At 32.4% G+C, this 25,018-nt stretch overlaps 1 protein-coding gene across 2 annotated transcripts in view; it reads right to left on the bottom strand.

The window, feature by feature from the left end:
• The window catches only part of LOC145258220 (zinc finger protein GLI3-like), a 682,857-nt gene that overhangs the window by 10,900 nt on the left and 646,939 nt on the right, over positions 1-25,018 (bottom strand). For both annotated transcript variants that reach the window (XM_080116167.1, XM_080116166.1), the window contains 8 exons: positions 21,225-21,422; positions 20,393-20,586; positions 17,322-17,445; positions 12,414-12,577; positions 9,696-9,845; positions 5,688-5,852; positions 3,172-3,333; positions 1,788-1,889 (listed from right to left, as the gene is read on the bottom strand). In XM_080116167.1, coding sequence (XP_079972293.1) covers positions 1,788-1,889; positions 3,172-3,333; positions 5,688-5,852; positions 9,696-9,845; positions 12,414-12,577; positions 17,322-17,445; positions 20,393-20,586; positions 21,225-21,422 — 1,259 coding nt within the window. The remainder of the gene's footprint in view (positions 1-1,787; positions 1,890-3,171; positions 3,334-5,687; positions 5,853-9,695; positions 9,846-12,413; positions 12,578-17,321; positions 17,446-20,392; positions 20,587-21,224; positions 21,423-25,018) is intronic.

Below are 25,018 nucleotides of genomic sequence, written 5' to 3'. Positions count from 1 at the left end.
ATTGAACAAACATTACTTAGCTCTCTTGAGACAACTGGCTTTCGACCTGTGATTAAAGTCGAGTTTCGCTTTTTTTTATACCGAAAACCGAATGTAACGCGTGCCGATGCGGAAAATGTTGAATAATTAACGTTTGAAAGTCAATAAAATTAAATACACAGGCGAGCTCCGTGGGTAACTCTGAGATATTACAATTTATAGATGATGTAAAAAGTTTTAAGTTGTGAACCGAGCAAGTGCTTCTCTGAAAGAAGCCTTTTGTGGACATCGAGGAAAAGCGTACATACATACATTTTCGCTTTTATATACATAGATAACATTCACCTATAGGCAGTTAACTCAGTCAATCAGTAGGCAAATCCTTAGCATCCTTAAATATATACACAATTACTAATAGGTTTCTGTTTCTGCTACCATTTTCAGGTCAATAGACTGTGTAATGTGAAATATTGTAAGAATAAATCCCTCCTGCTGCAGATAATAATCAAATACAGTAATACCTTGAGATACGAATGCACTAAGATACAATCTTTTATTAAAATACAATGGTACATTATACCTATATTTATGCCATAAGATATTTTTTTGAAATAAGATTTCAAAAATCGTGTGCCGTCAAAAAATAAAAAAATGGAAAGCTAAGATAAAAAAATGCAAAATGCAAAGCAAGAAGAATAAAGTGTGTGTGTATGTATGTGTGTGTGTGTGTGTGTGTGTGTGTGTGTGTGTGTGTGTGTATATCTTAGGTTAGATTATTCTATCTCAGTCCTTTCTGTGTCCTCCTTCTCCTAGTTCACCTTCGCTCTGTCTCCAGGGTAAGTTGGTTACAATTTTATTCTTTCTATTTATTTTTAATCATTCTTTTTTAAATATTAAGCATTTACTAAGTTCATTTAATGTTTTTAATTGTGTATAATTGTGCTCTTTTTGAGTTACCATTTTGCGCGCGCGCGTGTGTGTGTGGTAGCCTTGCTTCTCTCCCTCTCTCCTCCTTGCATGCATCCCATGCGATAGCACTCACAGACAGCAAGTACAACTATTTTTTTTTTTATCGTTCTTATTAACATTTATTATTATATATCAACTTCCAAGTCACTATCGTTGTATTTATCTTTAGTGATTGCTGAGCATAATTTGAGATTGTTTTGGGTAAATTTCTTACCCTTGGAATGAATAATTAGTCTTTTAATTCAAATTGGAATAATTATTTTGAGATGTGATTTTTTCAGGATACATCGGCAGTCATGAAATGAATTAAATTTGAATCTTAAAGTAATACTGTAATATTATAAATGTATCTTTTTTTTTTTATAAAAGGAAAAATGGCTGCTATGTATTTTTTTTTTTTTTTTTACACAGCCATTTTTTCTTGTGCTCTGGTACCGATTGACATTTACTGGGGGAGAACTACATTATTCTCTCCCTCCCACATCCTTGCATGCATCTTGTATGCTAGCATTCATCTAAGCAGCGAGTACAACTATTTTTTTAATTGGCTGTATTAACATTATTATATATCCATTATTGTTGTATTTATCTCTAGTGATTGTTGAGTGGAATTTGAGGATAATTTGAGTTTGTTTTTTGGAACAAATGAATTCGGTTTCTTTTAATTCAAATGGGAATAATTATTTTGAAACGTGATTTTTTTCCAGATACGTCAGAAGTCATGAAATGAATTAAATTTGTATCTTAAATACTGTAATAATATTATAAATGTATCTTTTTCTTATAAAGAAGTTAGATTCCATTTTGAAAACCAGATATAAGGAAAAACTTCATTTTACCCTTGACTTTCTCCTTTCCGAAGAGCTGGCCGCTTGCAATGGAGTGACCGTCAAACATTCTTCTACATTTTTGTTATTGCCATCTTCTTTGTAATCCTTATTCTGAAAGAAGATCAAAACAGCAATTTTTTTAATGTCATACATTTAAATAAACATTCAAATATTATTTAAAACTTGATTCATCGGTTCAAAAATCGATATCGAGTACATAAAGAAATTTAAGCTAAAAGTGTACTTTAGTCAACAACAAAAAAAAAGCAGAAAAACAAAAACAAATATACAACAGATAACTGTTACCAAATGCAATAAAATTTACTTTCTAATTATTTGGAGAATTTCTTTTATCTGAAAGTGTTTAATAGTGTATTTCTATTAATGTTCGGATGATTAATCAGAATAGGGAATCAAAAATCTGAACTTTTTTCGGTATCAGAATTGGAAAAATTTGTACCTTTTTCCGATTCTGAAAATGATTCTTTTAATTGTCTTTTTTTTTTTTTTTTTTTTTTGCTTAACAAGGTTTCTATTGCTGGTACTAATGATGAAATGATAAATATTCATTCACTTAAAACTACTAGTAAAACTAAAATCTATGATCACCATCTACAAGTGCATTTTAATATTTGCAAAATTATATGCATCATATGGAATGTCACCTATTAGAAAGATGAATATTTAACGCATTAGAGGAGCAAGGCTTCTCAAACGTTTTACCCCAATGCACACCCCTGAAAGTTGGAGTACATGCGAAGTGTTGTTGTGTGTTTATGTATGTGTGTATGCATTTATGTATATATATTATATATACATTTATGTAAATGCATGCGTGTGAGCATTTGTGTACATGCATGCGTGTGCACATTTTTGTACATGCATGCATGTGCGCATCTATGTACATGCATGTGTGTACACATTTGTGTACATGCATGCGTGTACACATTTATGCATATGCATGCGTGTACACATTTATGCATATGCATGCGTGTACACATTTATGCATATGCATGTGTGTGCGCATTTATGCATGTGTGTGTGTGCATTTGTATATGTATGCGTGTGTGCATTTATGTATATGTATGCGTGTGTGTTCATGTATATTTTCTGTGTGTGTTTATGTGTTTTATTTATGTGTATGTGATGTAATCTTAGCACGTGTGCAGATACTTGTTAGGTTTTTGCCTTACTTAAGGCAAGTAAAATTTTTTGAAATGAGGTCATAAGTGATTCACCATAATGAGGTCAAAGTTTTACGACATTACCTGTAACACACAGTGCTACCAAAGTCTTTGACATTTTCTTCCTGATTTTCAACGCATTATCAAAAACGGAACATTCTCAACAATATTTTTAAAGAACAAAAAAAAAAAAAAAAAAAAAATCTCACCAGATCTGGTTCAGATTTCGTATTGCAATGTCCGTGCTCATTTCCTTTGTGCTTCTTGTTGGCATAGAATTCAGGCCCATGGACGGTTTTCACATGTTTCCGGAGTGAGCTGGGATCCGTATAACGTTTTGTACAGTTGGGGGCCTTACACACGTACGGTTTCTAGAATAGAGTACGAAAATTGAAATCTATCACTCAACTAAAATCTGGCAGCAAATAACATCAGTTTTGGAATTTGTGCAAATGACAAAATGGCGAATCGTTTTGGGCTGCCGTACACAATTGCAGGCAAAATGGTGACCATAGTAACTTCATCAGAACTAAAGTACAATTATAAGCAACAAAAAAAAGCACAAATTCTGCATTTGTTATTAAAATGCTTTTAGCATTTATCACATACTAGCCTGGATGCCCGGCATTGCCTGGGTGTTTAGAGATGTGTATTGAGAAAAAAAAACAATGGTAGTAGACAGGCAGGCTTGAACTCGTACCGCAAAGGAGGAAACGAATGTGAAAAAAACATGGCGTCTTTGCTGTTGAGCCATCGCAAAACCGAACGTCAAAATTAAGGCTACTCGATCAAAAAAAGTGGATGACTTTCGAAAATATCGAAAAAAAAAAAAAAAAATGCAAACCCTCCTTGTAGAAAAGTGCCCCATTGAGGGTGAAGAAATTAATGATTTTGGCCAATGTTTCGATATTTATTGTCCGAAAGTTTGAGGTTTAAAACGATACCGGTTTCGTCACATTCTGACATGCCTGTCAAAAGTTTTAGGCAGATATACAAACATACATACATTTAAACAGATTTTTACCCTTTATATTATAGATGAATAAATAGATGCAAAATTGGTATATTTAAAAAATAATACGTGGACATTTTTGATAATGGTGTTCTCATAAAATAGAACAGAAAATTTAATATAAATAAAAATACTTGTAGCATTTAGGTTAATTCGGTTCTGATACGATGATCTGATTTTATATTTTTGACTGTGTCCATTCATCTATTAGTCACAATTTTTAAAAAATAATAGCTTTGTCCGGTCATAAAATAAACCTTAAATATATTTTAACTTGTCCAGATTTCATATATATTATTATAGATCATGATTTCAAAAGTAAAAAAAAAAATTATTTAGGTGCCATCAGCTAGAATCGAAGCTGAAACTGTAGCATTCGAAACTGGTGACATTACTACTGTACCAACATGACACATATATGAACCAATTAAAAATTAAAAATAAACTAAGATGAATGTACAAAATGTTTAACGATCTTTTCAATTTTTAACTGTTTCGGACACCTTAAAAGAACGGCCTGTAAAAATTCCAATCATTTGAGGCCCCTAGCGGCGCTCGGCAACTTTTAGTTTTAGATTTGGAGGTTTGAAATATATAGACAAGCTGACATATAGTCATTTATATATTATAATAAAAACATTGCAGGCTTTGTCTCATTTTGAAACATCAAAGATTGCATTAATAGTAAATAAATTTCCAACAAATAAAACTGATGACATGACTGGTAAGCGAAACCAAAACCTTTTAGATTTCAGAATTTTCAGTCTAAGGTTTTATCAACTGACCTATTTAGCATTCTTAGAACATGACCCTAACAAAATAATTATAGCTTTGGTTTCATATCAGTGGCTTTACACTTTGGAGCAATTTCTAGAAATAAATTACTATCATGCTATTGAAATGTACTGAGGTTTGTACTTTTGAAAAACTCACCATCAAAATTTAATTGGATTTTAAAAGTTGGACATAAATAGCATTTAAACTGACAAATCAAACTTTGATTCTAACTAGCCAATTTTTGTTTGTTATTGTTGTGAGAGTACACTCGTCTGAAATAGTATAGAAAACTAAATTGAGAATTAGAACAGTTTTTTTTTTCCTTTCTTTATCATCTGTACAATTTGACAATAGTTATTCAGTATTTTGCTACACAATTCAAGGTGCAAGTCCAGAGTTAAACCTAACTAAAACATTTTTTTTAAATATACTGAAAATACAGAAAATATACCCTTCATGGAACGAAGATGTCATATTCAAAAATTCATATAAATTGATCAATTCTTTTTTTTTTTTTTTTTTTTTTTACTAAGAAAATCAAATTTTATAACAAAGTGCATATGGTATCTCTCAGTTTGCTATCTCTAAACTCATCAAAATTGGTGTATATGTCCCACTGATATATTCGTTTGAAGTGGCTGAGTGAGCTTTGCTACATTTATGAGTAACAAGCTGATGTATCATTTCACTGAACAAGTTCCCATGGTTGAAGCTAATATTCTTAGCATGAAGCTTGTGATGCACCTTTCAACGTCTGTCAACAGGTGTCTCTACCAGCCAGTATTTATGGCTTAACCAGCCAATCATAATCTTGTCAGGAGGAAAGACCCGGATGTACTCGCATTCATTGCATAAGTGTAATTCAAAAACAATACAAGAGACTAAAAAATAAACAGCAAATTAAATTTAAAAAAATAAAAATAAAAATATACTTACGGCATTCGAATGAGTTCTGTTCTGATGTTTAGCTCGGTCGGACGCATTGCTGAAAGCTTTCGTACAACCTGGAAATTCACACATATAGGGTTTTTCACCGGTGTGCGAACGGAGATGTGTTTTCAGATTTTCGAGACGCGAGTACGCCTTCGTACAACCTTCAAACTGGAAACGACAAAAAGAAGAAATAAAATTATATTTTATCAATATTGTATTTATTTAGTAAAACCGAGGTAAGTGATGATGGGCAAGTGGTTAATGACATGGACTGACAACCTGGGTGTTCCAAGCCGAACTTTCACAAAAACACTCAACTAGCTACAACCACTATATAAGATTTCCCCCACTCTCGAACTGTGCCTAAATATAAATACAAATTCAATAAACAAAACTCAAACTGGAAACAATGACAAAAAGAAAGAATAATACCAATAAGAAACAAAATTGTGTTTTATTAATTAGTGATGGGACGATTCCAATATCTTTCCTGATTCCGATATAATTACTGATTCCGATTCTTTATAAATCACTAAATATTTAACTACAAGGTTATTTTTCTCAGATTACGAAAAAAAAAACCCACAAAAAAAACAACAAAAAACACAAAAAAAAACACAAAAAAACACACAAAAAAAAACACACAAAAAAAAACACACAAAAAAAAACACACAAAAAAAAACACACAAAAAAAAACAAAACAAAAACAAAAAAAAACAAAACAACAAAAACAAAAAAAAAAACACATGTTGAATGTGCATATATCTTCTAAAACGTAAAAACACACGTGTGGGGCAAGGTTGATCTTTAGATTTTAGTTTTATTCGTTCGAAATCAATAAACTTATTTTATTATCACTATCAGTAGTGGAAGATTTTGTTTTAAACAAAATCAAATAAAAAAAAAGATAAAGGAATCGTTTTGGACATCGGAAAACATGCACGAATTTTTCCAGATTCCGATACCAATTCCAATACCCCAAAAAGTTCCGATTTTTCTGATTCCGATTAATCATCCCACCACTATTATCAATATCAAATTTATTTAGCATTAACTGAGGAAAGTGATACTGGTCTAGTGGACTGACAAGCTGGGTGTTCCAAGTTCAAATCCAGTTCGTTCCACAAAATAACTTTCACTTAAAATGTTGGCAATCTTTATGTGCTCTCTCCCGTAAGTATCTGATGTTCTTGTAGAAAATATTCTGACTAGAAAAATATTGAGGAAGCCAATGCCAACAATAGAAACTTCAGATTCATACGATATAATGATGACGAATATCAATCGAACCGTAATATCTAATGTGGTAGGCTATGCAGGCTTTCTCTGAAGAGAACATCAAATTCACAACCAGTCTCTGGCTTTCATAGGAAAGCAACAGATAGCACCTAACATTCCCAAATGGTCACGCACCTGGTAGTTTCACCCATGGGGGAATTCTACCCTCTTTACATATAATGGGAAATAACTGCTGTCAGGAATGCTGTTTCATCCCTAAGTTGAGCTGTCCATTTAATAGAGTTGCTTCCCTTGAATAGCATTTCCTTTCCAGAAGGCATGTTGGTGGGAAATTTGACTGCTTCAAGCTTGAAAACATCATCCTACTCCATCCATCAAAGCAAGTACACCTTTCGCATATTTTACGATGAGATCATAGAGTCAAGATGTTGCTTTCTTAATCTGACACAGGTTATACTAATTTGTTACCCTTTTTTCTTCACTTTGAAACACTCAATCTTTCTATTTCAGGCCTAGTATAGTCAACAGGTGGGGTTTATCATCTATGCCTCTTGGGGGAAATCCATCCCCCTGGGGGGGGGGGATTTCCCAACAGTCATTCTGTGGAAGTCCTGAAGGATTATGCTAGCAAAAACAGTTGCCAGGATATATGGAGAGAGTCTGACATCTGCTGAATTTATTCAAGCGATGGCACAAGAAGAGGAAGAAAGGTAGGCTAAAAGAGCAAAACTCGGGCCAGCTAAAAAGAGGGAGGGAAGGGGAAAAGCAAAGGGGAAGAAATCAAGAATGGAAATATCTGCTGATGCTGAGTCCAAGCTAGAGTTCAATTGTGACACTGAAAGTGATGAAGATTCGCAGCCAAAACGGTCAGCCCGAGTTGGCAACAACGATGGAGATGAAACTTCCTCAGCAAGAAAGCAGAAAGTAAAGAGAAATGGAAAAGAAAAGAAAGAACATGCTACCATCTCTGATGAAGAGTCACAAATCGGGGACAGTGATGAGGGCTGGTCAAACCAGTCACCCCATGATGATGATGACGACAATGATGAACAAACTCTGTCAACCTGGTCAAGAAACCTCTTCGAAAACTTTTCAGTCAAACAATAGACTAGGCTACCTTGTGTCGGGTGTAGAGCTGACTTTGTTTGTGTTAGGTGCCTTTCAAAAGACACTGTAGTTATATTGTTGCATACACTTTTGATGCTCAAAGGAGGCGAATGGAAGGAAGATGGGGGGGGGATTGGCCCTTTTTTTTTTTTCGTAAATATTGAAATTGATTTAAAACGTTTTTTTTTTCACTGACCCTGTTACACGAGTTCATTTTTTTTTTTACATATTAAACTGTTTTGATCTATATATATATATGTGTGTGTTAAATTTTCTTTTAGTAAAAACTATTATTTTGTCTTTGGCAGCCATTTTTGTAAAGTTGGGGGTGGAATTACCCCGGTTCACCCTACTGGTCACACTCCATGTTGCTTAACTTTGATGATCTAATATAGACCAGGGTGTCAATGGAATTATGTTAGTATTAAGACTCTTGTTAAGTATTTTTACTAATATATGAGACAAAAGAATATATAAAAAACAAAGTTTTATCGATATCATATTTATTTAGTAATTACTAACTTTTGTACTTGTGACAGTATTCAATTGGGGTGGGTTAAGCTGGCTCCAAGTGAATTTGATGCATCATGAGTAAAGGTAGTTCATCTAGATCTGTCCATAGCTGACTCCTGGACATACTTCAGCCATTCGCAATTCCATCATTATCCACTGAAGACGAGGGGCTGGTCATAGCTTCCAAGTCAGCTTTCACCATTGACCACCATTCGTCTAGTGCCATGCCGGTAGCGGTGTTGGTGCTATAATCTCTTGTGAATCAGGTCAGGTGGTAGATGACAAAGGTTGTGCCCAAACTATCGGAGCCTCCTGATAGGAAGTACTTCCTCAAGTATAAAAAACTTATATCGTGTATGGATTATGGTATTTTGGATGTGGTCGGAAATACGAATCCCAAGCAGACGAAACAGGAAACGGAAAAACCTCTGAAGGAAGGAATGTAGGTAAATCTTTTATCGCATAGTTTTTCCTTAAAAGGAAAATGGATTCCATGTTGTTCATTAGAAAAGGGTTTTTTTCCATACGTCTGATGAGAGGCCATTCTTGTGAATATTTTCAAACAATATAAAGTTTGAAATTGTCCGAATGGTCGCGAAACAATTGTAACAAACAATGAAAATACACTACATGTTGCTATCACTCCAACTTTTGTTGTCTTGTTTTTGTGAAAATATATATATATATATATACATACATACATACACACACACACAAGAGTTGTTCCAAAGTAAAGCCTTTTTTTTTTCAACTCAAAAGGTTAAAGGGCTACAAGGACAGGCATGGTGCCATTAAAATGAACGACCTTTTGTGCTCCAGAATTTATTTTTCTACATTCTCACCACCATTCTCAATGCAGTTTTGCCAGGAATTCAGTGATGCATCTCTGCTTCTGATGCATGTCCAAGACAAGGGCCACTTAGTCTTACACTATTAATAACTGCAACAGAGAGATGAAACTTTCAGATCATAAGTTCAGTCATCACAACAATACAATTTGCAATACCCTCTCATCCATTTGGGTGGAATGAAAATAGGAGGCATTACTTTTGGAAGGCCTCTCATATATATGTATGTAAACACATATATAAACTCATATATATGTTCGTAAACACACGCATGCATGCATACATATCGCACTATTTCTCTTACCGAGCATTTGTGAGGCTTTTCTCCAGTATGTCGCCTCATATGAACGACCAACATGTATTGTGCCTTGAACGGTTTCTCTTCTCGGCTACATTCTCGCCAACGACACACAAAAGACTTTTTATTTGACTGGATATGATCCTGGTTGATATGCTGTAAAAATAAAAAAGAAAAAGTAAAAACAGATCCATTTACAAATGTTATTCAGTATCTTTTTTTGTTTCTAAGAGTTATTCCCCTTTTTATATAAGGCCTTATTTCTGAGCTGTTATTTTTTGGTTATAAACCAAAAAATAACAGCTCAGAAATAAGGCCTTATATAAAAAGGGGAAGTAACTCTTAGAAACAAAAAAAGATACTGAATAACAAAAATGAATATGAAAAAAAAAAAAAAAAAAAAAGACGGTTGTCTAAACTTCAAACTAATTACAAAAACAAAAATACAGAAAATATCTTTATGATGTACTAATCACAAAATGAAAATGTCAGATTTCAAAAATACCACAAATTGATCAAGAATTTTTTGATACAGAAAATAAGGGTTGATTTTGATCTCGGTAGTTCGAATTGAGTTGTCTTTCTTTATTTAAAACTAGCAGGCCGCCTGGCGATGCCTGGTCATAAGATATGCATAAATATTATATTCTGATTCATACAGAAATTGAGACGTGTATACGAGTATTATGTTTTTTCTAAACAGTTCCCCACTTCAAACTAAAAAAAAAAAAAAAAAAAAAAAAAAAACACACACACAAAAAAAAAAAACATACTCGAGCTGAGATCAAAACCTTAACTTAAAAACAGCAAGTCAAGTATGATAACAATTAGGGTAGCTTGCCACCATCTTTAAAAAGTGTTTTCAAACCTACTTATTAACATAAGGAAGCTGTCATGCGTACCATTTTTTTCAATTTTGGCCTCTTAGCAGCCCTTTTTTTTTTTTTGGATTAAAACTGATTAAAAAGTTTTCCACATGTCTGAATACCCAATATACCAAATTTCATGTCTGTAGATTAAAAATTTATTGAGTATATAGGTTAAGAAGTGTCCTCACACATACACACATTCTCACTTTTATATATACATATATATCTATAACATAAAGCTGAATGTCTGTGTGTGTGCGTCTGGTCACGAATAGGCTCCTATATGGTTGACTATTATAGAAAACTGATTACATATAATGATAGAAGATGTATCGAGACACAGGAATGGGTATGTTTGATCTGGCATAATGATGATTCATTAAAATTGTGGGGTCTGCGTACATCCTGGACCACAAAGTATGGAAATAAAATTCTAAAAATAAATTTAAAAACGTTTACAAATGTTTTTGATATAGATGTACATTATAATACTTTGATAAGTATGTTTTAACTTAAATAGGGATGGTATAATAAGATTGTTGGGTCTGCGTTCGCACCTGGCCTCTATAGAATGGAAATAGGCACAAATTTTAATAAAGACTTTTCATATCTATCTGCGTAAGTATACTTTGATAATTATGTTTCAGTTTGAAGAAATATGGTATAATAAAATTATGGGGTGTTCATTCGCGCCTGACCTCCATAGAATAGAAATATCTCACAAACTGTAACAAGGTTTTTCAATATAGATCCAGAGAATATTGTGATAAGTGTTTCAGTGTGAACAGGTATGGCATAGTAAATTATGGGATTTATCTATTTTATTTTTACTTTCATCATATTTTGCTTTGGTTTTGATACCCTCAAATTCGAAGCTATCTCTTTACAACCCTTCCTTTTCATAACCTATCATACTTTCATAAATCCGAGTCCATTTTCTGTAGGCTGTTTTTGAACCCAGTCAACGACGGGTACTTTTGCTAGTAAAATATATGCATATGTATGTATTAAACAAATGAATAAATCTATCTATATATATATATATATATATATATATATATATATATTACTATATAGTTTTTATACCTTCCTTTTCTTTCTTTCTTTACTGATTACTACACATATGCAAAAACTAAATACACAATATGGCAGACCAAAACCCAAATTCTCGTTTACTCATAAAATTTGATTTCTTTAGTTAAAAATACCTACTTGATCAGTTTATATGATTTTTGGAGTATAGCATTTTCGTTTTGAGACGAATATGTACATCATAAAGATCTTTTTGCATTTTTGTGGGGTTTTTTAAAATTAGATTTCAATCTGGACAAGCACTATTTTCAGATCAGGCTGTCTGAAGATATTGGCTTTCTGAGACTTTTTTTCTACTTCCCTTCGCAAAACCATCTTCCCATTTCTCTTTCTACCTCCCCACTTCCTGATTGGTTTCTTAACTTAAAATGTACCAAACATTAATACTGTAACCCTTTTCCTTCTCCCATTGTAAAACTCTTTCATGTTCAGCAGGGCAGGGAACAAAAATGATAAAATCCATTATAAAATAACCAAGCTAAATAACACTGACTAGTGATTGAAGACACAAAGAGCTTGAAGAATAAAAACCTTCTACAAAATAACTGGATGCAACATGAATACTATTTTCCAAAATAACTGGATTCGGTATTAAATGTGAAAAGGGTTGATATGCCGTAAAACAAAATAACCAAACCAAGCCATTTTTTTTTTAGCTCCTTTCATCAAGTGGCTTCATGTCTTCTCTGAAGTGATTTCCATAAAAAACATTTTAATATATTTTATTCATAAAATGCAAAAAAATAAAATTGGGGTAATTTACCCTAACAAGTTCTTCCTGAGTATCAAACTCCCTGGAACATTCTTCCCAACGGCAGTTCGTTTCAATGAAGTCGGGCTCTCCTTCTTGGGGAATATGTCCGCTTCCTCTTTGGAGATCTTCAAGACAGGGTTTATCTTCATCTTCTTCTCCGGGGTCAGATATGGCTATATCAAATAGATGTAAATAAGTAATGTGAAGAATGGCTTTAAACATTCAAAACTAGTTTTGTTTTTTTTTCATGTAAACAAAATTAAAATAGATTATAGAAAAATACTTAATGTATAAAGATTTTTTTTTTTTTTTTTTTTTTTTTTTACAAAGGAATCACCTATCAAGGTCCGGAGTCTACTCAGGGATAAGGTTAATGAGTGTACAGTAGTCAATGGGACAATATAGTAATCATTAGTAGTGGAAATTTGATAAATTGGATTTCTTAAGGGGATGGCTCATCAAGAACTTGTTCACATTGGACTTAAAGACGATCACATTGTAGTCAGTTGGAAAGCAGAAAAACAGAACATAGTTCCACAGGTGTGCAGTTCTAAAAAAAAAAAAAAAAAAAAAAAAAAAAAGCTTTCTTCATGGAATCTATGTTTAGGCACAGATAAAGAGTGGGAGAAATTATTGATAGTGGTTTCAATTAGACGAGTGTTTTTTGTTAAAGTTTAGTTTCGAAATACAAATTCCAATATCCCATACAGATTGAATTGACTATTGTTAATTATAACAACCTTGTATTAAACTGCAACCTTACCCCAAATCCTAACAGAAATCTACTAATCATTAACACTACGTAAACGCCAGGCAAGATATATACTTATATCGGTGCGAGTTCAACTTTAATAAAGATTAGAATATCTAACCATATTTCTTCCTTTAATAATGAAATCACTGAAAATAGCCAGCGAACTTCCTTAATCTGAAAACACCCCTTTCTCTATTAATTGGGCTACTCTTAAAAAGTCAAAGTCTTATACCCCAGGTTCTTAATCTTGTCACCTTTGCATATCTGTAGCTATAAGTATAATTACCTCCCCCCAAAGTATCAACATAATCAATTCCAAAAGTGAACTTATTTCCCCAATGTAAACATAAGAAAAAATTCAAATATAACCAATTCGAAATTACTTAGCTTAATTCTTAAACCTTAGACTATAAATTTACTTAATATTGAAGATTTATTTCATTCTTCTTTATAAATTGTTTTGTGAGACTAGAGGAAATGTTATATACTAGCCATGGCAATATATCTATGCATATGTATTTTTCTGTTTATGTTTGTATGCGTGAGTAATGAGTATGTATGCATACATGTGTGTGTGTGTGTGTGTATATATATATATACATACTGTTTGTTTAATTACATGTGTATGCGTGTCTACTGGGTGAGAGCGAGTTAGCTCCTTTAGTCTCACTTCTTATCCTATATCATTTTGTATGTGTGTATATGCATTTATACATTTGGGTATGGATATATGTGTATACAGACAATTGTACATATTACTAAATATTACTTATGATCTGTAAACCTCTTTATTCATTTAAATTTCCTTCCCAATTTTAAATAAATAAATTGGATCATCATTTCCATACAATTATTTTTCTATCTGGGTCAAAATAACATCACCTGACCTATATTTATTTGTTTTAAAAATAGATTGACAATGATGGTCATCCATTTGCCTTTCCTCCCCTTTCTTTCCTTTTCCCTCCACTATGTCTATCTTTCTTTCCCTCCCTCTTTTTTTGGTTTCTTGTTATTCTTTCTTCCTCTTCTATTTTCCTCGTTTTCTTTTTCACTCTCCATTTCTCAATTTTAATTCTTATTGCTATTCTTTGAATCTTCACTTCATCTTTCCCATTTGCTAAAGTGGCTTTGATATTTCCTAATTCCATATTGCGTTATCCATTACTTAAAAAAAAAAAAAAAAGGATTTTACTCCTTCATGAGCTGATTTACTCTGGACATCTGCGACTTAGTTTTCCCGTTCTTATGGATTACCAATGCATTATTTAAGGACTTTTTTTGGATTTATTCTATTTTTTCTGGATTTTATCTTTTTTTTTTTCAATGGATGTTTACCACATCCTTTTTTCCTTGTTCCTGTTTCCATAATTATTATGAATCTTTATCAACTTATTTTGTTTAACTATTTAATAACTTTTATGCAAATACGATTCATTTCATATTTGTAGTTTCTTTTAATGCATTAACCTGCAAAACTTATATAATTTGCAAACCTCTTCTCTGATAAGAATTGCATTTTTCAAAATTCCACAGAATAAGGTCTTTCAAGTTTATTTGTAATCCTGTTGGATAATTAAAAAAACAACTTTTGTGTATCTTCACAGGTTTTTTTTTAAATTTTGAATTAATTTTCAATAAGATTCTTCTAATATATATATATATATATATATATATAAAATTTGATATTAAACTGAGATTTCCATTCGGACTGAACCTATTAACCAAGCTTCAAATCAATGTAATGTGTGTGTGTACATATAATTTTATATATATATACTAGCAGATGTACATGACGTTACCCGATACTGAACATAATGTTAAATTGCTTTAAAACAAAAAACTGAAGTAAAAAAAATGGAAAGAAACAGACATGTGCATGTTATGTTTTTTTTCAAAACAGTTCACTTCTTGTAAGTAAAAAAAAAAAAAAAAAAAATACTCGAGCTGAGATCGAGACCAAAACCTAAAGACAGCAAGTCAAATACGATAACCTAGCTTTATAACGATAGCCAGCTTGCCAGAACTTTTAACAAGTGTTTTCAAACCTACTTATTCTTAACATAAGGAAGCTGTCATGTGAATGATTTGCGCATGCCTAGTCATGAAACAGTTGGCAAACAGATAAAGATCCAATGACCCTCAAATACCACTTTTTTAATTTTGACTGATTAAAGTTTTCCACACATTTGAATACTCTATATACCAAATTTCAAGTAAGTAGATTAAAAATTCTTTGAGTATATAGGCTGAGAGTTGTCCTCAAACACACATCCCCATTTTTATAGATATAAAGATAAATAAAAAATATATGTATATAAGTTTGTTTTATATAGAGATTTTTTTTAGGATAAAAATATATTTTTTAAATGTGTAAATAAAAATACTTTAATATATGAATAAAATAATTGTTTTAAATATATCATTTTTATATATATATATATTTTAAAGATATAACATTTTTAAATGTATAATTTAAAAATTATATAAATTAATCAAAGCAAATGCAAAACTAATTCTCTAAACCAATCAAAAAAAAAGTTTTAATACTAAGGTAATATATACATATATATATATTTAATATCTGTATATGTGTGTGTATGTGTGTATTTTTTATTAATATAAACAAATTTACATGGTCGCGACATTGGACACGCTAATGTTTTGGACAGATGTCAGGCAACTTAATAAAAAGGGCAGAAGAACAAAGAAAAATTAATTTAATGTTTGTTTAAGTGCCATCAGCTAGAATTTGAAGCAAAACATAGGACCTAAGACAGTGATTCAAATATGATAGCCACTAGGCCAGCTTGCCACACCATTTAAAAAGTGGGTACTTGTACAGTTTAATCAAGACATTCAAAAATGAAAACATCGAAAAAAGTTATATTGTACGTGTCAGTTTTGGACTGAAGATCTCCGGAAAAAAATTTCATTTAATTTGATCGAGTAGTTTTTTTTTACAGCGGAAAAACACATTCTTATGAGAGCGCGTTGAAGTCAGCCATTATGAAATTTGTTGAACATGCCATGGGGAGATAATTCCATGTAAAGCGCCGATACTCCCTCCCCATCTTTGTTACTAGCTTTTCTTCCTAAAAATCGAACCTTTTTCTCGGTATCATAAATTGTTTTTTTTACTGTAAAAAAAAAAAAATAAAAATAAAAAAATAAACTACTTGATGAAAGTGAAATTTATTTTTTTTTTCAGAGAACTTCGTTCCATAACAGATACATGCAATATAACTTTTTTAAAAATATTTTTGAATGCCTTGATTAAACTGTACAAGTACCGTATTTAATGAACTCCTTAAAAACTGAAACAATTATAAATACGATGGCCAGTAGGCCAGCTTGCCACAACCTTTAAAAAGGATTTTCTAACCTACTTATTCTTAACATAAGGAAGCTGTCATGTGAATGATTTGCTTCCTTTGCATGCAGTATACATGACTCCTCTTCTCCTTCCTTTAAATTTAATGTTTTATTTTAAATAAATAAAACTTTTTCTTTATTTGAGGACTGGTTTCTTCTGTGGAAAGCAACCATTTATTAAGTCACCTGACCAGGACTTCTGGTTTTAACCGACCATCTGTCCAAAACATTAGTATGTCCAGTGTTGTGACCTTGTAAATTTGTTTATATTAATAAAAATATATATTACTCTTATTAAGCAGTTATCACTCTTGAATACCTATAACCTGGTATGTATATATATATATATATATATATATATAACTTAAACATAAAAAGGAACATATTACATACATAAACATCTTTTTAAATATACTAACAAATAAATAGATACATATGAATGCAAACGCCAGACGAATTCCCTGAACCTAAATTAAATTGATTAAAAACAAAAAAGCATACTATCATTAGAGCCCCAATAATCTGGTATTTAAAAGTGCTTAAAAAAAAAAAACCCAGGTAAAAATGGGTAGGAAAAACGTAGGTACATATGTGTGTATGGGACGGGGGGGGGGTAACAGCCCCTTGCCCATCTCGAAAGGAGGACTGAACAAAGGGAAACGTTCCATGATAAAGTGACTTGCACTGCTTGCTTTCAAGTCTTGACATTTGGAAATGCTCTGCTCAGCCATCTGTAATGTTATCTGATTGTAACTGATCAGATGTCGGCTTCAAAATGGGGCACACACCTTGAAGACATTCAGTTTCTTTTTTGATCTTTGACCGTTTGAAATGCTCAGCCGATTGGTCCATTGTACTACTGCTAACCACGCTACTTCCAGCATCACCTTTGTTGCTGGTGGTTGACGGAATCTAGAAAAGAAAGGAAAAGAAAGTAATACATGCAGAGACACATTATATATATATATATATATATATATATATATATATATATATATATGAAATGGGTTGAGAGATTCCAACGAGAGAAAGATGTATATTCAAATGAGTGAGATCACCAACAATTATGTATATTTAAACTTATTTAATTATTTACTGTATTTTTAAACTTATTTAATTATTTACTGTATTTTTAAACTTATTTAATTACTTAATGTATATTTAAACTTTTTTAATTACTTAATGTATATTTAAACTTTTTTAATTACTTAATGTATATTTAAACTTTTTTAATTACTTAATGTATATTTAAACTTTTTTAATTACTTAATGTATATTTAAACTTTTTTAATTACTTAATGTATATTTAAACTTTTTTAATTACTTAATGTATATTTAAACTTTTTTAATTACTTAATGTATATTTAAACTTTTTTAATTACTTAATGTATTTTTAAATTTTTTTTAATTACTTAATGTATTTTTAAACTTTTTTAATTATTTAATTTATTTGTATTTTTAATTTTTTGAATAATTAAAAAATTAAAATACGAAATAAAATAAGTTTAAAAAATACATAAATTTTTCGTTACCTCACTCTTTCTTTTGTGTTAATTCATGCAGATTTTGTATTTATTATTAAAGAGCCAATTCTATTGATTATTATATTGTACCTAATATATAGTGATTTTGAAACTTTTTAAAAGAATTATAACTTGGGTGCTACCAACTAGAATCAAAACGAAAACATTTAGCTATTAGATAAGCATTGTATTAAACACTTACGACATTGAATCTGATGATTCGTTACGGCAAAAATCACGCAAGCGTCTTATACAAGGTGGAACAATAAAATTATCACCCTAGAAAAGACGACATGATTCCATTTCCATTTGATGAAAACCAGTTTGTTTTTTTCTATCATGTTTGAAATTGATACAATGTTTAATGAGCAAGATCGAAGATGCACTGCTCTTTACCAATCCAAGTTATGACAACAGAACCATTGCCAGCGCCGTCAAAATGCAAATCTGGATGGTTTGAAGGCATAGCTAAATGAAGTTTCCAGCTATGGTTATGATCTTTGGTGTGGTTTTAAGTGAAAGCCAAATCATGCCACTTCACATCGAAGTCCGTTTGAAAATCAAGATCAAAGCGTACCTGGATGTGCTAAACAGTGTGGTGATCCCCTGGTGCAATCAGGTGGCCGCTGGCAAACTCCGGGTAAATCCAAAGAGACCCTTCAGAAGGAATGTTATGACTTTGTACTCTTCTCTCACTGCCCACATCTTCCCTTAACCTGAACTCACTGGACTACTTCATTTGGTCATACAACACCAACATGACCTCCCACAACACCAAAACCAGCCTGATCACTGCCACTCACCGAACTCCTGTCGGCGCTTATAGAAGAGGTATAAGAGGCAAACTCCCAATTCAGGACCCGTATCGAAGCAGTGATTGGAGAGAAAAGCCAGTCAAGTTGTGAATTACAGTTTACAATTTCAATTTGTACGAATTGATGACAAAAACATTTTGTTTTTGACATGTTTTTGACATTTATTTTTGCATGTTACTTCCTTTGCATGCAAGTTTGCTGTCAGTTGGGAAAGAAAAAGAAGACTGTTGCTACTTAAGTGAATAAGCGAAGGTTTTGTCATCAAAAAAACAAGAACGAATACTGATTGGAGTCAGTGTTTTATTCTGAACTTGAAATAGAAATTAATTTCCTAAAGATATCGTCTGGTCACAAAAAACAATAAAAAAAACAATTTAAAAAAAATCTAAGTTTTGAATCAATTTGAATAATTATACAAATTAATCATGTAATCTATTTTCAATTAAAAAAAGAAATAAAAATGAAAAATAAAATGTAAATTCACTGTTTATTATGAACAAATTAAATTTGATAAAAAAATTTCAGTTTTCAAAAATAAATTGTGCAGTGAAAACTTAACTTTTATCAAACTTATTTAGTTCAATTAATATTTAACAGGATATTTGATTCTGATACTATTAAAATTAGTTTCACATTTTTATGGCTTTTTCTTGCATTCCTGCTTTGAATGCTGGCTCAAATTTTATGACCAAACAAATGAAGAAAAAAAAAATACACATTTTGAATTGTTTGACTTGAGTAAAGCTTTGAACAATGAAAAATAAGAAACGAACGTCATCACTGGTGAGATTAGATACAATAAAATTGAAGTTGAACATTTTTTTAAAAAAACCCTGAAAATGATGGAATGAGAATCTCAAATTTAAAAAAATTTTGTTGGCATTGAGTAGAATGATTTAACAAGTTGTATTCATTTTTACTAATCCTTTGGAATACGCCCATCTTCCATGCGGTAGACATGGTTCAACTAGTGTAATCTGCATTGCCTGAGGAGGGTGAACATGCTGGGAAGGCTTGTGTGGGATAAAACGTTTGTGTTTGACACCTTATCCTGGAATGTGCTGATGATGCAGGCGTTGGATGCTGCCATCTTAGCCTGAGATTTTTCCACACTCTGCATGCAAGCAAGTATTATAGCTGCTTTCCTGACCTTTTTTTTTTAATTTCAGTGTCAAGGAAGAGGTTGTGGACCCAAAATATGTGAACTGGTGAATGACATCAGTGATGGGAAATGATTTCTGTGTCTTGCCTCATCATTTTTGACTTGTTCAGACTGATGTTAAGCCCCAAATCCTTGCAAGCCTGTAAAAAGCACTTCAATAGTGACTGCAGTTCCTGCTGGATATGTGTCACATCCATATAATAAAGCCAAGCCGGTCTATTTCTCTTAAGTTTCTCATTCGATAAGACTGCAAACTGAAACCTTATTAGATTCTAACTAGCCAGTTTTTCTTCTTAATTCCCACCACGTTCTTTGCAATATAGATGAGAGAGATAGAGATAAATCTAATGTTTACAAACCTGTGGTTCTAATTTAGGGATCGGTTGCATTAGAGGTTGGGAAGAAGAAGGCAACAGATGACCAACGGTCTGCTGCCGGGCTAACATAGGATGCATCACTTGGTAGAAGAACGGAGAGGGTGGAAAAGCCCCTGGACGGAGGTATGAAGAATTTGGAACGTGCTGATGGGCTGGGCTCACGGCACCAAAAGAAGCTACAAGAAAAAAAGAAATAAAAATTCATCAATTAGTACTGGCCAGTTTTAAAATGACCAAGAGATTTAATTTTTGCAGGGATATTTGCCAGCTGAAAAGGTGTTCATAGGAACCATTGGCTATAATCATCTTTCTTTATTGTTAGCACCATACATTAAGTGGCTTCATGCCTTGGTTGGAGCAATTTCCATAAAAAAATTTGGGTACTTTTTTTTACGACCGAACCCAGCATAGTTTTACCTTCTAAAAAGGAATCAAAATCTACTTTTTTTTTTGTCTAATACGTTTCAACAGCCTTTAAAAGATAATATAAAAGAAATTTTAAAAAAATAAAAATTTAACATTTTAGAGTGGAGGATTACTTTCCTATATAAATTCAATGTAAAATGAGCACCCACTTCTGGATTAGGTCATAAAAAAAATAATAAAAGTCTTTCCTACTAGATGCTGTCATATCCCTTAATAAAAATACACATGCAGCTTGGAACCAGTTATGAATTTAATAGTTCTCTAACCTACTCCTTCACAAGAAGCTAGCTCAACCCACCCAAGATGAATCCCTATACCAGAACCAGAGATCTTAAAGCCATGTTCTTCAGAGAACTCGTAAAGATTAGAGCGAAGAAGGATTACTTACCAGCTGAAAGGTGTCCATAGGAACCACTGGCGGTGCTAGAACTTCGTGAATTGTGTAGGAGCGGGGTCAACTGAAGTGAACCTTCAGAACTTCGGGTTAAACTTTGGATGTCGAGGTAATCGGAAATAGGAGAATGAGACAGAGCTCTTTTACGACTTTTGCCAACGATGGAAGGTCGGGGACTAGTTAGCCGAGAACCTGAAAAGCGAAAAAAAAAAATAAATAAATAAAAACTAAATGTATAAAAAAACATTTGCTTATATTAACAATAAAAGAATGTAAAATTCCTGTCTCTGTCCGGTTAAAACTCCGAAACTACCAAAGATATACTTACAAACCTTACATATTCTCATTTAGTATCACTTCAAACTAGTTATCGTAAAACAAAACAAAACGTTGTAATATTCATTGACTTTGGATCAAAGAATTGAATTAGTGCATTAATAACCTAGACAAGGTTCAAAAAAAGAGTCGCCAACCTGATATGTCCTGAACTTTAATCTAAGCTTCAGCCTCTCTCCCACCGACGAAATGTTGCATCCCTCTGCCTGTTCTACAAGTATTTTAATGGTGAATGCTCTGACGAACTGCAAGCACTTGTGCCCGTACAACATAAATACCCCCCCCAACAAGCAGCTAAATCCCACTCCTACACAGTAGAGTACCCTAGATGTAAGAGAGCTTTCTACTCCAGTAGTTTCTTCCCCAGAACCGCTAGACTTTGGAATTCCCTTCCGGGTCCCTGCTTCCCCAACTGTACTGATATGCAGAAGTTCAAGTGTAATGTGAACCGACATCTTGCTGCCCAACTCCCTATATAGTACACCAGTAGTTTATGTCCCTGATAGTAGCCCCTTACACCAAAGTGTCACTGTGCCTTGTTTTGGGGTGAAAATGTAATAAAAAAATTTGTAAAAATAAAAATTTAAAAAATTGTTCATTCAAGAAACATTTACTATTATTCTTACTGGTATTTGATCGAAAAAATAATTGAAAAGCGAAATTAGGTCAAACAGTCAGGCTTTATCGTTATTTTCATGGCAAGTGCTCATCTAAGCTCCAATCTATGGTCCCCCACTTGCCAAACTTTCATGAGAAACACTCGTCTATCTGAAGCCACTATCAATAATTTCCCCCATTTATATGTGCCTAAACTTAAACGTAGATTCCATGAACAAAGCTTCTTTCTTATAACTGCGCACCTGTGGAACTCTTCTGATTGCCTGCTTTCCAGTTGACTACAGTATGATCGTCTTCAAGTCTAACATAAACAAATGAGCCGTTCCCCTTAAGTAACCCAATTAACCAAATTTCCACGACTAACAATTACTACGATATTGTCCCATTGACTATTATACACTTTAATCCTTATCCTCGAGTGGCCTCTGGCCTTGATGAATGGTGACTCATATAAAGGGGGGGGGGGTCAATAAATGTCAGGATGTCCGTGAAACAGAACCATAATGATCAGTAGTGGTGGAAATTGGTAGAATTTGATTATTAAAGAGGATGGTTTAACAAAAATTTGTTTACATTAGACTTGAAAACGACCATTTTGTAATCAGCTGGAAAGCAGTATCCTGGTGTAGAGTTCCACAGGTGAGCAGTTCTAAGAAAGAAACTTTGTTGGTCATGGAATTTGTGTTAAGTTTGACACACAAATAAAGAGTAGGGGGAATTGTTGATTGTGGTTGTAGCTTAACCATTGTAGTGAATGTTTTGCGGCAGAGGTGGGAGTCATAGATTAAAGCTCAGTCGAGCATTTGTCATGAAAATAATGATAGAGCAGAGATAAACTCACAAAATGTCTGTTCTGTAAGAAACAAATTGTAAGGAGTTGGTGTGTTTTCTTTTTCCTAAACATTGAGTAAAATTGGTTTTAAGAATTTATCGCTTAAATATTTGCACACATATATACATACGTCTGTTTTATTTATATAGAAGATACGATTTATTGCGAACCCAGGTTCGACCTGACATTTTACAAGATAATAAGAGCACAAATGCCGTTATCATCGTCATAATCATCATCATCTACAATAACAAATTTAGTTTAAAGAATTAAGCATATATTTAACTAGACTACCTGTGACCCGTTGGGTCAGTAGGTTATATTAGCTATGGAATTCATGTATGAGCGTGACACGTGAAGAAAATTTTTTTTTTTTTGACATATGACATAAACATTTCTATGAAAGTATATTAAAATGAAAAATCACGGACGGATCACTCAAACATGAAAAAAAAATCCTCCCTATTCGTGTAAAGTTATCTATTTTTCCGAATAATCGCTCAAAAATCGAAAATTAAACATGATTTTCCTACAAACTGAACACTGACAAAAAGTCATTTAGCAGCAAAAACGCACATGAACCTACCAATGAGAAATATAAGAATGAAAAACCCATATTGGAATCCTTCAACCAAGTTATAGAAACTTAAAATCTAAAAAAAAACTAAATAAATAAAAATAAAACCTGAAGCAAAAAAATAAAACCTAAATAAAAAAAATAAAATAAAACTAATATTGAAACAGATTAGTAAATGTGTCAACAAATTCACAATTCTAAAACTACTATTTTGTATCTAGAAATGCAAACAAAAAATAAAAAAAGAAGGAAGGAAGGCAAAGGGACGGATAGAGAGTAGTAGAGTATAGTAGTTCGGGTCAGAGTGGACCTGGGAGCAATGGCAATTAAAGGGTGACTCCACACTCCCCAAAGCCCGCAAGCTGGGGGCCTCACCATTGGATATAACTTAAGGTCATATCCAGGACCTCGTTTAGTAGAATGAAACATTAAATTATAGTAATTATAATAATATCATATTTCTCATGAATTTATATGATTATATGTGGCTATGTAAGTTTCATCTCTTTGTTGCAGATATTGACGGTGTGAGATTCTAAGCAACCCATGTCATTGACGTGCGTCAGAAGCAGAGATGCATCATTGAATTCCTCCACATAGAAAAAAAAATTGAAACAATTAACATTCAGTGGAGCTTGTTGAATATTGACGAAGCCAATGCAGTTGATTTCAGCAGAGTTACGAAAAGGTTTGTCAATTCAGAGTGGTGACAGATATGAGTAACGAAACGTGCTTTGAACTTATAGGATCAAGGCATCAAAAAAAGGCACGTAAAAATGCATTGAGAATATGTTTTTTTGTCGGCAAGTCGAAATGCAAAAATGTTCAATTTGACGATATATCTCCGTAAATGGACCACATATATTGGCTATATAATTACTAGTAATTATATAGGTCTTTAAGCAATGGTAATGTGCTTTGTTTGTAGTTTATAAAAGAAGAAACAAAAAGTTTTAAATGTTAGTAAATTGTTAGTGAAAATTTCCTTACTTTCAAGAGATCCTGGTAAAAAAAGTTAAATGCATACCGCAGATATTAAAATATGAGACACTTACAATTGAATTTTACTTTTTTGAATGCATCTTTTAAACTCATGAATATTCTAATCAAACTCAGAAATCTTTGTCAAGCTTGGGAACTTGTGTGATACTATGGACTTAATTTAGTATTGCTGGCACTAATGATAAAATGAAAAATATTTATTTCATCCACCCAAACAAAGATTTTACTTGTTATAAATCATACTTGGCGTATGGCTACAATTTCCTGTTAATTATAGTGCTATATGACCAGAAGTTTAAGAGTTTATAAGTTAAATATTTACACACACACAGACAAATTAAATACATCTACCATTTTATTTACTTTAGAGAGAGAGAGAGAGAGAGAGAGATGGATGGGTGTATGGCATAATCACATCGACAC

This window comes from Euprymna scolopes, chromosome 33 (assembly GCF_053919585.1).
Source record: "Euprymna scolopes isolate OS-2025 chromosome 33, ASM5391958v1, whole genome shotgun sequence".
NCBI lineage: Eukaryota > Metazoa > Mollusca > Cephalopoda > Sepiida > Sepiolidae > Euprymna > Euprymna scolopes.
This window is presented reverse-complemented; position numbering and strand designations above follow the sequence as displayed.